At 43.6% G+C, this 14,708-nt stretch overlaps 1 protein-coding gene across 5 annotated transcripts in view; it reads right to left on the bottom strand.

Annotated features, from left to right (window-relative positions):
• CAMK1D (calcium/calmodulin dependent protein kinase ID) overlaps nucleotides 1–14,708 on the bottom strand; it is a 370,122-nt gene that overhangs the window by 31,370 nt on the left and 324,044 nt on the right. For all 5 annotated transcript variants that reach the window (XM_040967785.1, XM_040967783.1, XM_040967784.1 and 2 more), the window contains one exon: nucleotides 1,654–1,780. In XM_040967785.1, coding sequence (XP_040823719.1) covers nucleotides 1,654–1,780 — 127 coding nt within the window. The remainder of the gene's footprint in view (nucleotides 1–1,653; nucleotides 1,781–14,708) is intronic.

The raw sequence follows: 14,708 nt of genomic DNA, 5'->3' as shown, positions 1-14,708 counted from the left end.
ACAGCAGCAGAGAAAGATGACATTTCTGCTTGGCAGTGATCTACTCAGATATGGGAGCTAACATAATAAAGATCAAGGAAAGGAGCCATCAGCATTCATGCTGTCAGAAGCTCAGACACCCGTGTCGGTGGGGGGGGGGGGAGAGATTCTGGCTGGAGTTGGGATTTGCACATTGAGCAGGAGGTAACATTCAATGTGCCCGGTCAAGTCTGCTTCCTGGCAGCTGGGAGAGTTTTTAGCAGGGCTACCTCCAGCATCTTCCCTGGCTGCATACCCACCACCTGCATCTTCCCTTCCAAGTGCTGGTGCTACCTCCCTCTCCCTCTAGTGCACTCTGGTACCCTCAGTCAGTTCTGTTCTTCACGCCACTGAGCCATTTTGAAGATGAAGCAGTTGTGACATGCCAGTCTGCTGTGACACCATAATTATGCAAGGATGAGAGGGGTCCCTGCCGTGGTTTACAGGTCTCTGGGAATTTTCCAAAATGCTCCAGTGCCCTGCACCCATTCAGTTTCAGGCCAGCTCTCTTCAGCCTGTAGTGGACGGTTTTGTGGTTGGACACACAGACACATGGGAATGACACTGAACATCTAAGTACTGCCTCCTCTCTTCCCAGTGGGCCTGCTGTTCTCTCCTCATCTTGGGCTTTTTGAATGAGTGACTTCCCTGGCTGGGACTGCCCTCCTCCCACTCACACAGGCTGGCCTTTTTCTTACCCTTAGTCAGACAGCCAGGCCCTGTCCCCCTCCTGCCAAGCAGTCCCCATGGGTGCTCAGGCCTTGCCACCCTATCCTGAGACATCCGTTTTTTTTTTTTCTTCTAAATGCTTATGAGATGAAAAGACCCTGCTCTTTTACCTGCTTCTGCATTTCAGCTATTACGTCCGTGCTCAGGGGACAAGCACCATGTTTTCATTCATGACCTTACCCCCAGTGTCCAGAACAGCACTGGAGATGCAACAGATAATTCATATATGCTTGTGGAATGAGTGAATATACCGATGCAAATGAGGATGTCAAAAATTTTCCCTAGTAGTCCCAGTAGTCTTTTCCCTAGCTCCCTGGAAGACAAAAGATGAAGCTCAACACCCAATGTCACTTAGCAGTCCTCTCCATATCCTGTCTGGTCAGTACACAGCACTCAGGGTTCCAATTTTTTGGGAAAAGCTTCTAATTTGCCAGTATGCCTCAGGGGTGGCTGACACACAGCAGTGATTTGGTCAAGTTCCAGAGCAGGTTCCTCATGTCGATATTTTATTCCTGGCTGCCTGTGTCTCAACATTGTGAATGTGTTATTATGTCTGCACCTTGTTGTAATCTTGCTGTCTCGTCAGAAATCACTGTAGAGCAGACATAGGCAATATTTATGGCATTAAACCCGAGGATTCATTAAAATGAACTTCAAGCTGTCAGTCAGGCTCGTACCCAGATCAAACAGGATTTCTACCCAAGTGTTAAAAAGGTTTCAGGGAACATCACTGCTCTGCAGACTTGCTCAATGTCCCTGTCCTTGTCTCCTTGTTCTTCCCATCCAGAGATGAAGGCGGATGTGATCAAGAGCCAGGCTCAGGTGCTTAAGATGACTGATGGCTGTGTCACACAAGGACACGTGCACACACATACAAACATGCACACACATGCACACTGTCCTTACCAACATAGCCTGGGGTTCCGCAGGCTGTGGACATCACATCTCCTTTGCCCTCCATTTTGGATAATCCAAAGTCACTGATCATTATTTTGGATTCCTCATCTTGACTGTAATATAACAGATTTTCAGGCTAGAAAAAAAAAAGGAAAACAACTTTACAAATTATATTTGAAGCAAAATCTTGGAACCTAAGACTACCCATGATCTTCAGGCATAGTAGATGCAGCAACTATCAGTGTCTAAAAAAGGCAGTGTAGGGGCTGGTTTTGTGACATAATGTGCTGGACATCCCTTATGGGCCCTGGTTTGTGTCTTGGGTGCTCCACTTTTGATCCAGCTTCCTGCTGATAGCCTGGGAAAGCAGAAGAGGATGGCCCAATCTCTGAGCTCCTAAGACGATGTGGGAGATACAGAGGAAGCCCCTGGCTTCAGTTCCTGCAATTATGGCTATGTGGGTAGTGAGCCAGCAGATGGTAGATCTCTCTCTGCCTCTCCTCTCTGTAAATCTGTTTTTCCAATAAAAATAAAATAAATATTTGTTTAAAGCAGTAGAGAGGGCCCTGCACTTGGGTTGCCATAGGAAGTGTTCCATAGCAGGGACCACACTGGCTGGACAGAGATCTCCTCTGCAGGGAAGAACCAAAACAAGAAGCAAATAGTGGCATTTCAAGGTGAGTGCTAAGGGGAAAAAACTGGAACTCAGTAGCAATATGCAGTAAGCCCATAGGACACAGAGCTATAGAAACAGCAGAGTGTGCTGGCAGCAAAAACTCAGAGCCCAACAGAACAGGTGGGATTCCCACTCCAGGAATCAAGGTGAATGGGAGAGCCCCAGCAGGGACACTGAACATCAGGGAGCTTAGCTGTAAGGAACACTTGCAATCATCCCAGGCTTGGAATCCAGCAAAGGGGATCTGCTTGCAGCAAGCTCAGCAGCTCTGCCTCAGAGAAGGAACTCAGCATCTCCTCAATAGTTCTCATAACCAAGGTCATGGCCATGTGTGATGGCACCATCAAAAAAACAATCACTAAGATCAATCTGCCCTCAGGGACAGAAGTCCCTCCATATCCCCACCCTTACAACCCCCCAGACATTCTACCATGTGAGAAAAAGGTCTGTAACCTCAAAAATATGCCCAGTTGAACCCAGCAGTGACAGGGGTGGTAGGGCCTCAGCCCAGGTGGTTGGGACCTCATGGGGTACATGATCCAGCATGGCAGTCCCTGCTGTCAGGTCCTTACAACTTTGGGCACTTGATCCTACAGACATGGCTAACTCCTTGTGCCTCCTGCTCTCCCTGTAACAGTGCCCTCTCCCCTAGTGTGCCTGGACTCTGGGGAGGTAAATGCACAGCCACAAGTAGGTTCAGCTTCCTTTGCCAAGCAGGCTTCGGTTTCACTGAGTGCCCTGGACTTTGGCTGCATGGCAAGCTGAGGCTGCCTTAGCCCAGGTGGGCATGTTTCTTTGTGTATACTTCTCGCCATAGTTCTTTTCTGTAGCAGAGAGCACCACTGTCATGTGTCTCTGACTCCAGCCCCAGTGCAACTTGAATATGCCTGGGCTTTGGTAAGAGAGTGTCTAGCCATATACGTGGACTGCTCATTCTATTTTCCAGTGGACCTCAGCTTTGGTGAACACTTTAGATCCTCACCTCTCCATGCACAGCCCATCCAAAATTCACCTGGCATGCTTGTTAGTGCCCACCTTGGTGCTTAGGCCATGCAATTTCATGAGTGCCCTGGATTTCAATCTCAATGCAGACCAAGCACAGCTTAGCTCTGGTGGGGCACATCCACTTTGGCAGAGCAGTTATCTGCCTCAGCTGGCTGCTGTTTGGTGAGCACCCAAGACTACAGCCCTAATATGGCCTGAACCTGCTATGACAGATGTGATCAATAATCCACATTTGCTCAAGCTGTTCAGCCTCCTTCTCCAACCTGCCTGAGTCTGGGTGAGTGATCCAGTTTCCAGCTTCCCCATGGCGAGTCAGCTGCAGCTTTGGTGGGTACTCACAGAAGCCCAGGATACAGGCATCTCATCCCCTGGCTTGCACATTGTGGAGTCCAGCCCCATCAGAGTCCAGGCCTAGCATGGTATTGGTGGGTACACACGGCAGAGAGCATGTGCCTTGGTCTTGGGCCTGGAACTGCTATGACTGCTTCTATCACTACTACAACCTTAAACTTCTGTTGAGACTAAAGATATCACCCATCTCTACTTCTCCTTTAAGCCCTGCCTCTCCCCACTGCCATTGCCTTCATGAACAGTAGTATACGAAACAGAAAGGCTAGGCTTTAGCAGCCAACTGAAGAACAAATAGCAAGATAACCTTTCAAATCAACACACAAAGACATTTTTAGAAAGAAGCCTTCAATCCATGAATGAAAACATGAATGCCTCTCAGAATGAGACAAATAATTCAAAATTAACACAGATATACCAAATATGACAAAGCAAGGCAATATGATGCACTCAAAAGAATCCAATCACACTTTAAGATAAAGAATCTTGGGCCTGGTGCAATGGCGCAGTGGTTAAGGTCCTCGCCTTGCACGCCCGGGATCCCATATGGGTGCCGCTGGTTCTATCCCTGGCAGCCCCGCTTCCCTTCCAGCTCCCTGCCTGTGGTCCGGGAAAGAGGTCGAGGACGGCCCAAAGCTTTGGGACCCTGCACCCGCGTGGGAGACCTGGAAGAGGCTCCTGGCTTCGGATCAGCATAGTATCGGCCATTGTGCTCACTTAGGGAATGAACCATCGGACGGAAGATCTTCCTCTCTGTCTCTCCTCTCTGTATATCCGCCTTTCCAATAAAAAAAATAATAATGAAAATAAATCTTTCAAAAAAAGATAAAGAATCTTATACAATGGTTAAAGAATCCTAAACCATGATTACTTAATACTTAATGTAAGAAAACACAGATGACAGACAATGTGAATGAAATCAGCAATGTGATGCATGACAGCAATAAGAAATTTAGCAAAGAGATAGAGGTCTTGGGTAAAACAGAAATTCAGAAATAAGAGCTCAATAAGTCAAATTTTCAAAAATACAGTTGAAATCTTCAACTGGCTGGATCAAGCAGAAGAAAAAACATTTGGACAAGTCTTTGGTAATACCCAAGTCACACAAAAACAAAATGACAGAAAATTTAAAATAATGAAGACAGCCTGTAGGACCTCTGGGGTACCATTAAAGATCTATTATTTGCTGAATTGTGATTTCAGAAGGAAAAGTAAAAAGGCACAGAAAATATATTTTATTAAACAATACTTAAAAGTATCCCCAAACTGGAAAAAAATATGGACACTCAAGTACATGAAGTCCACAGGACCCAAAAGACACATGATCAGAAAAGAGCCTTACCACAGTGTATTATTACCAAACTTTCAAAAGCACCATACAAACAATTAGAAGCCATGCAAGAGAGAGGTGTCATGTTACTTTTAAGGGAACTCTATTATACTAACAGATTTTTTTCATCCATTAATCCATCCTTACAGGCCAGAAGGAAAATGGAATGATTTATTCCAAATTCTGGCTAAAAAAGAAAGAATCATCAGTCAAGGATACTTCGCCCAGCAAATTTATTTTTCAAAAATGAAGGTAAAATTTAGACTTTGACAAGCAAGAACTTACCACTACTAGATCAGCATTACAAAGCATACTTAAAGATTAAGAGTCCTATGTACAGATAAGACCATCATAAAAATACTGGGAGGCATAAAACCCACTGGAAAAAGAGCAAAGAATAATCAAAATAAACAGGAAGAACATAAGAGAAAGAATGAAAGGATGGAGCCAGAGTGTATTGGTAATAATTTTGAATACAAACCAACAAAATCCCCCAAGGAAAAATTAGAGATGGGCTGACTAGGTGAAAAGAACAAGATCCAATGAACCCTACATTACTTACAACAGAGTCACTTCACCTGTGAAGACACCCATGGATTAAAATGAAAGGATGGAAAAATATAATCCATGCAAATGGAAACCAGAAACAAAGAGCAATAGCTATGTGGACATCAGATAAAATAGACTTTTAAGTCAAACTGAAAAAGAGAAAAAGAAACTAATAGCCAAGAGATTAGTTAAAAAAATGAACAGATGACTAATAAAAATGTGTATGTGCTTACTGCTGCAGTTTTGTAAACAATTTTATAAACCAAATATTATTATATCTAAAAGGAGAGCCAGGTCCAACACAACAGTAATGACAGATATCAACACTCAACTTTCATCAAAGTGACAGATCATTTAGATTAAAAAAAAAATCAACAACAAAACTCCAGAGTGAAATTATATTATAGACCAAATGGACTTAACAGACAATTTAAAAACATTCCATCCAATATTGCAGAGTGCGCATGGAACATTCTTCAGGACACACATTATAATAAGCTACAAAACAAATCTTAAGTGAAATCATAGCATGTATCTTTTAGATCATAATGAAAACATCCAATTAAGAAACTCTAGAAATGACACAAATGCATAGAGCCAGACCGAATAATTTGCTCTTGAATAAAGAATATGTTAATGAATAAACCAAAAGGGCAATTAAAAAATTGTCTTAAAAATTGGAAACATATCACACTAAAACTTCTTGGATATGACAAAATAGTACTAAGAGTAACACTTATAGAAATAAGTGCCCACATTAAAAAAAAAAAAAAAAAAGAAGGCCCAGTGCCATGGCTCAGTGGCTAAATCCTCACCACCATACAATTGCTGGGATCCCATAAGCGCATTGGTTCATGTCCCAGAAGCCCCACTTCCCATCCAGCTCACTGCCTGTGGCCTGAAAAAGCAGCTGAGGATAGCCCAAAGCCTTGGGACCCTGCACCCATGTGAGAGAGCTGGAAGAAGCTCCTGGCACCTGGCTTCAGATTGGCTCAGCTCTGGCTGTAGACACTTGGGGAGTGAACCAGCACATGGAAGATCTTTCTCTGAGTCTCTCCTACTCTCTGTAAATCTGCCTTTCCAATGGTAACAAATAAATCTTAAATTTTTTTTTAATTTAAAGAAATATATCAAATAAACAACCTAACAATGCATTCCAAGGACCTAGATATGAAAGAACAAACCAAACCCAATGTCAGAAGGAAAGAAACAATAAAAACCAGAACAAAATTAAATAAAACTGAAACAAAATCACACAAGATTAGCAAAATGGTCACTTACATTTTAAAAATAAAATTGATAAACCTTTAGCTAGACTAGGAAAAATGGATGACTCAAAATACAAGGAGGATAAAATCATGCAGCAATTCAGCTGATACCACAACACCGAGAATCATCAAGAACAAATTACAATAAATATCTTGACACATTCAACCTTTCAAAACTGAATTATTAAGATAAATAAAGCATAAATAACAAGCAGTGAACTTATACCTGTAACACAAATTCTCTAAACAAAAACACGTGCAGGGTTAGATGACTTCATTGCCCATTTCTACCTACTTTTAAAGAAGAACAAACAGCAATTCTGCTCTAACTATTCAAAACAAGTGAAAAGGATGAAACTCCTTCAAAATTCACACCATGAGGCAAGCATTACCCTGATTCTAAAACCAAACAAGAACACAACAAAAAGAAGAAAACTCCTGGCCAATAGCCTTGCTTAATAAAGACGCAAACATTCTCAGCAAAATACTAGCAAACATCAATATATCAAAAAGATCAGTCACCTTGGCAAAGTGAGATTTATCCCTGGGATGCACGGATAATAAGTATAATATATCAAATGACAAAGTGAAGGGTTAAAATCATACACAACATCCCAATAGACACAGAAACAGTATTGAATAAAACTCTATAACCATTCATGATCAGAACTTTGAAAACATTAGGTACAGAAGGTTCATCACTCAACATAAGAAAAGCTCTCTATGATAAACTCAGAACCAAGGTCATAGTAATTTGGGCAAAGCTGACAGAATTTCCTCTAAGATCTGGAACAAAGGGTGAACACCCATTCTTACCACTCTAATTCAATTTGTTGTTGGGATTTTTAGCCAGTTCCATTAAACAAGAAAAATAAGTAAAAGGCATCTGTATAGGAAAGTTTGAAGGAAACCACCTTTGCAGGATGACATAATTCTATATGCTGAAAAACCAAGACTCCATCAAGTGACCAATAGAGCTGATAGACAAACTCGGTAAAATTGCAGGATACAAAATCAATATTCAAAATAGTATCATCTCTATACAGGAAAAAATGAATTTACTGAGAAAGAAAATGTGAGAGCTGTTCCATTGGATCCAGCTCCCTGCTAATGTACCTGGTAAAGCAGCAAGAAGATCACCCAAGTGCTTGTATGATACCTGGAGGAAGCTCCTGGTCCTGGCCTCAGCCCAGCCCAGCCCTGGTCATTGCAGCCATTATCAAGAGTGAACCAGTGAACAGAGACCTCTATTTGGGTTCTTCTCTCTGTAACACTGCCTTTCGAATAAATAAAATTCATTTTAAAATTCATATGAAAACAGAAAAGACCCCTGAAAAACCAAAATTATCTTGAACAGTAAGAAGAAAGCTGGTGGCATCACAGTACCAGCTTTAAGTCATGCTACAGAGCAACTGTAAACAAACCAACAACATGCACTGGCATAAAAGTAGACACAGAGACCCATCGGACAGAATCAAAACCCAAGAACAACATCCAGATGTCCAAAGCCACAAAAGTGGCTTAGGAGCTGTAGACATACCTGGGGAAAAAACAGGAAAAGTGGAGATCCATACGCACAAGACCAAAACAAACCTCCTCCTTCTAACTGTACACAAACATCCATGTCAAATGGATCAAAGTTCTCAACTTAAGACCTAAAAGTATGAAATTATTACATGTAAAACATACAGAAAACAGTTTAAAGACTGGCAATGGTAGAAAACACTTTTGGATAAGACCCCAAAAGCACAAGCAACAAAAGCAAAGATAGACACATGAGACTATACTAAGCGAATGAGCTTCTGCGCAGCAAAAGAAAACAAGGTAAGGAGACAACCAACAGAGCGCAGAAAGACATGTGCCAACTATTCATTTGATGGAGGATTAATGATCAGAATACAAAGGAACTCAGAAAAACCAACAGAATAATAACTGATGGAGACCAGTATGGAGGTTCCACAAAACAGAAGTAGAAGCAGACATTTTGCATAGCCGCTGAGACACTGCCTGGGACATCTGCAGCCCAAATAGGAATGTTGGGGTTTGATTCCCAACTCTATTTTGTATTCCAGCTTCCTGCTAACACACACCCTGGGAGGAAGCAGGTGATGTCTCAAGTAGTTAGGTTTCTGCCACCCAAATGGGAAAATCAGTTTGAGTTCTGAGCTTCTAGCTTTGGCCTGGTCCATGTCCGGCTGTCGCAGGCACTTTAGGGTATAAACCAGGCAATGGAAGACATCTCTGTGTATGGCTATCTCTGTGTGTGTCTCTAAGTCTCTCAAATAAAAATAAAAACAAAACAGAAACAAAAACTTCACTAGAAATAGGTTGACCATTGCATTCACCTTCTGGGTTTCCATACTAAGGAAATGAAATCAGCATTGCACCATGTTCACTGCGGCAGCATTCACAATAGTCGAAGTATATATCAGCCTATGTGGCCATCAATGAAAAAATGGACGAAGACACAATGGAGGAGTATTCTCTGGTCATAAAATAAATGAAATCTGAGATTTGCAGCAAAATGTATACAGATGGAGAGCACTATGGTAAACGAAGTAAGCCACACTCAGAAAGACAAACACTACAAAGTTCTCTCTCATGTGAGTAAGTTAAAAATAATTTTATCTATGCATACACATATGAATATTCAAAACAGTATAATCATAAATCTACATACACATATACTCAGTCTGATTTTAAAATAGTGACTACTAGAACTTGGGAATGGTTGGGGAGGTTGCGCAGCGGGTACTAAAACACAGTGGGATGAACATATTTTGAAGTAAAGCAGGGCAGTCACAGTTCTCAATCACTTAACATATCCCATGTAAAGAACTGGCAGAGAGATACTGGTCGTTTCCAAATACAAAGAAAAGGTGAGGCAACAGGCAGGGTACCTGGTGCTGTGTACATGCTGAAAAGTTGCACTATACTCTTAAAAATCTGCACAGTGTTACATGCTAATCTAATATTTAAAAGCTACAATAAAGGTTTTAAATCTTTAAATGTCTTATCTTTATTACTATTTTTGCCTATAGAGTACTACATCCTAATATAATCTTTAAAAACCACAACAAAGGTTTTTAATCTTTAAATCTTTCTTTACTACTATTTTTGTCTACCTGAAAAAACTAGCCATATTTTAAGTCAATTTAGAAAAGGGATGCCTCTTAGATTCATCAACTGAGTTCTGCTTAGGGGCCAGGACAATACTGGGACATAAAACTACTGTACCCTTTTCTTACTAATGAACCCCATCAGCTGCTTTCCCTGTCCGGGGTCCTTTACTCGCTGCCCTCAGAACACCCTGGGGTGTCCTGGGCAGCAGTTCCCTCTCTTCTGCAGGGGACACATTCAAAGTTTCCAAGTACAGGCCAGAAGCCACGGGCAACATGCAGCAGCTCTACACACACACACCTACAATAGCATTTAATTCGTCAGTTAGGTACTACAAGGGATTGACACGAGATAACAGTGACAGAGAACAACTGCAGCAGAACAATGGAATAGCAAAGTTGCCAGCATCACTGCTCTTGGTTATTACCAATCAAAACAAGCAGCTCTCCAGACACAGAATGGGTGTCCTGTGACAGCCCATGCAGAAGTGAGATGGCCATGAAGTGAGAGAGTCACAGGTGGACAACATACACAGCATGGATACTCCCAACAAAAAGATAATTCATGCCCCATGTAGGGCACGGCAGGGTGGGGTGAGACTTCACCTTGTACCTCAGAGTAACATGTCACTGAAAATCCATGAGCTGTTTATTTCTGGAATTCTTCACTTCATGTTTCTGAACCATGGTTGACTATAGGTGACTAAAGCTGTGTAAAGTCAATCTACGGCTAAGGGGGGGGGGTACTATAGCTCCAGTAGGCATGCTGCGTTGAATCCCTTCCTGAGAACAGCTGCCACCTGCTCAGCAGGCAGAAGGCATCTGGGAATGCATCCAGGGCTGGAAAATGTGGCATTTTCTATCCAGACGTCCTTAAGGATCCTGAGTTTGTGTTCCTCTTTCTGTAGAGCAGGAGCTGTGATGTCTCCTTGTTTGCTCCCCTGAAGGAGAGAGGTGGAACTGTGGTGCAGTGGCTTAAACAGCTGCCTGCAACAGCAGCATGCAGCTCCTGCGAATGCACCTGGGAAGTCAGCAAGGGCGGCTCCTGCTGTCCACATGAGAGACCTGAACGGAATCTTTGGTTCCTGGCTTCAGTCTGGTCCAGCTCTGGCTGTTGCAGAGTGAAAAGCAGATGGGAAGATCACTTTCTCTGTCTGTTCTTTTGTTACTCTGTAATTCTGCCTTTCAAATAAACAAATCTTTTTTTTTTTTTTAATCTCAGTGCAGTGACAGTGGTCAGACAGCAGTAATGTAGAGAAAAGGCTTCTCAGGAGTCCTACAGCTCCCACGTTCCTGTTGTCACCATAGCTCTGCCACATGACACCTACATCTGTCTAGCCAGGAAAGGCTTCAAGGTGGTAGTCCTGGGAGTGCCAGGTGGGGGTGGGGGGTACCGTGAGGTGCCATCTGTGTCATGCTTTCGGTAAAATTGGGGAAGCTCCTTGTTCACAGCAACGAATGGGTAAGACTGCTGGAGACAACCCAGGGCTACCTCTGCCCGGTGCAGTGGGGGACCTGAGGGGCTTTCTTTCAGAGAGCTGTTTCAGTTGAGGCTACTGTCACCAAGGAACAGCACGTCACAGCAACACTTCTGCTGCTGAACATCCACTCATCAGGGTGACTGTGAGGATTTACTGGATGAACAAGTCATCACATCTCCCACGTACACAAGTGGATAAATAATCTTGTCCCACATTCACATGACACGGGAAGCTCATCTTCTCACAGCATCTCCCACCAGGCTCTCCTCCCCAGCCCCAGGCAGGAGCATGGTGCTCACTCTCTCAGGGCTGTGTGGTGAAGCTTTGGTTTCTAATCTTGAACTTTAGGAACTCTTCTCATACAGAGCAGCCAGACCCACTTACAAACTTGCCCATGTGGGACAGAATCTCCACAGAGGCAGCTTCTTGGCTGAGAATCTGCCCTGCAGTAGGTCTGAGATGGCACATACACCTTTGAATTTCAGAGCTCTAGGATGGAGGATTCTGATGTGCAATCACTACTGCTGAGAAATTCTTAGCACCTACCAGGACACTCTCTCCTGAACACAAACCTTAGTCAAGCTCCTCGGAGACCTCTTCTTTACCTGGCTTTGACTTGGACTTCTCCATCACCACTCAGTCCCTACAGACCTTTCCGGCCCTGTCTTAGCAAGAGTCCCATTATGTCAGTTTAGAGTTCCTTACTCCTGGATTCCGGCCATATTCCTTTTCCTCCAAAGAAAACCAATGACTCAGACACATGCTGCAGGTGGCTATGCAGCTTGCATTCAAGGAGGGACTAGTCCAGTGGGGGGAGGAGGAGGACGGCATCAGACAAAACTCCAAACACTGCACAGACAAGTGCAAGCTCTTAGCCAAGAAGCAGGGTGGAGGGAAGGTGGGGGGAGTTGGAATATCAATCCCACACCATATTTAAACTCTAAAAAGATCTGATCAACATACTTCTGGTAAAGCTAACACTCCACACAATCTCACTCGTCACACCTTGACTCTCAGTGAGGGGGCAATTGTGCCCTCTCTCCCCTCAGCCATGCTGGTGATATCTGGTGATACTTGGGGACTTTTTGGTCGTTGAAATTCAGAGACTGGCACTGGCTTCTAATGCATGAAGGCCAAGGACAACTGCTAAAGCTGCTAGAGTATCCTGGACTGTCACAGCAAGGAGTGGTCCAGCCCCGAGTCTGCAGTGCCAGGCCTCAGTCAGCCCAGCGTGATTCCTAGTGACAGAGTAGGCCCTTCCGGTGTCAGTTCCTTCACACAGACAGAAGGACCACTGACTGGCCCTAAGCTTCCTGGAGCAAGAAGATAGCAGACAGCCTTTCTGGAGGGAGAAGGGACCATTTGCATCCAGGCTGGGGTATAATATGATCATACTCTGTATTGCTCTGCCCTGCATTTTATAGGTTGCTTTAATTTTCTTAGACACTTATGAAAATTTTATATTCCAACTTCCTCCAACAAGGGTCACATTCACCGAGGCCCCTGAAAAACACTGGCAATGTTCTTCCTATGCTTGTAAGCCTGTGGAACTTAAGATGATTTTTATTTATTTTCATTAACTTGACAGGCAGAGCGACAGAGACAAAGGGACGAGAGGATAGAGGCAGGCTGGGGGAGGGCGGGGAGTGACAGAGATCTTTCATCCATCAGTATACACCCCCAGATGCTCACAACAGCCAGGGCTGGACCAGGATTGATGACCTTGCAGCTCCACAGGCTGGTTGGCTAACTGGTCAGATAATATTCATCAGTGAAGACGGATACCAGCTCCTTACAATCTACCTGCTACTGTTCAGAGGTAGCAGGCGTTCTGGAAACAGAACTGACACTGGATGAGGGCACACAACAGCAGATAGGACTTCTTTCCTGGTATGGAAATGCCAGGTTACTAAGCCCTTTGAAAAGCCTACAAGCTTGAATATTAGTTTATCATGCTCACAGCCCACTTCACCTATCCCAAAGTGTGAAAATGCTAGAGATTTAGCCTCGTGGTCAAGATATCTTAAGCCATATTAGAGTGCATGGTTTGGACACCTGGCTCTGCTTCATTACTGAGCGTCTTGCTAATGCAGTCCATAACAAACATTAGATGATGTTCAGGTACTGTGGTCCTGTCATCCACATGGGAAGCATGAACCTAGCTCCAGGTTTTGGCCTGGCCCAGTCTCAACACTGAGAGTACCTGGGGAGTGGGCTAGAGATGGGAGTGTCTTTCTTGCTCTCTCTCTGTCTCTCTTTCTACCTTTCAAATAAAAATATGAAGCCTGTAAAGGCTATAAGGACTTGAATAACATCCACAAATACCTTTATCCAGTGATTCTTTCAGCATGGCCCATAGACCAGCATTAGCATAACCTGCCAACCTTTTAGAAATACAAGTTCCCAGGGCTGAACATGGCCCAATTGGCTAAATCTCTACCTGCAAGTACTGATACCCCATATGGGCACAGGTTCATGTCCTGGCTATCCCACTGCTCCTCCAATCCCCTGACCGCTTGTGGCCTGGGAAAGCAGTATAGAGGACGGTCCAAAGCGTTGGCATCCTGCGCCCATATGGGAGACCTCTTGGAAGAAGCTTCTGCTTCTGAGTGGCTCAGTTCCAGCCATATGACTACTTGGGGAGCGAACCGGCAGATGGAAGTTCTGTATCTCCCTCTTTCTGAAAATCTGCCTTTTTGATAAAAAGTAAATACATCTTTTAAAAAAAGAAAGAAATGCAAGTTCCTAAAGACTTGAAGACCCAAAGAATCAGAAATCCTGGGTGGGTCCAACAATGTGGAATTTTCAAGCCCTCCAGATAATTCTGATGCACTCTAACACTTGCGCATTACTGCGCACAAACAATGAACTCCCTCATAAGAGGGAGAGTTGAGAGGATTTGGCAAATGAGTCTTCACTGAAAGGAAAAGTGACATTATTTGCTTCCTTGCAGAAAACAGGCAGGTGTTGGTGCTCTGTTTCAACGGGGATGCGTGACTCATCCTTTACACTGGTTTAGATTTCCCACAGTTGTGAAAAGCATGCTTTCAGCACAATATAGGCTTTATGCAGTGGGTGGAATTTCTGTCCTGACTGGTGCAGTAAGAACTGGGGTGGGGTTGTGGCTGGGCTTGTAATGCTGCAGAATTAAGCCACATGACAGCCTGGAGTCAACCATAGTGCATATGATTGTCATATTCACACTGTGACATCTATCTTGTGGTACCTATGTAAATCAGGGTGGGGATGAGGCAAGTAATATCAAAGCACCCATGGGAGGACATAATC

Source organism: Ochotona curzoniae, unplaced genomic scaffold (genome assembly GCF_017591425.1).
Source record: "Ochotona curzoniae isolate NIBS_2020 unplaced genomic scaffold, NIBS_Ocur_1.0 scaffold_4683, whole genome shotgun sequence".
Taxonomy (NCBI): domain Eukaryota; kingdom Metazoa; phylum Chordata; class Mammalia; order Lagomorpha; family Ochotonidae; genus Ochotona; species Ochotona curzoniae.
Note: the sequence above shows the minus strand (reverse complement) of the source record. Positions and strands in the feature narration are given on the sequence as shown.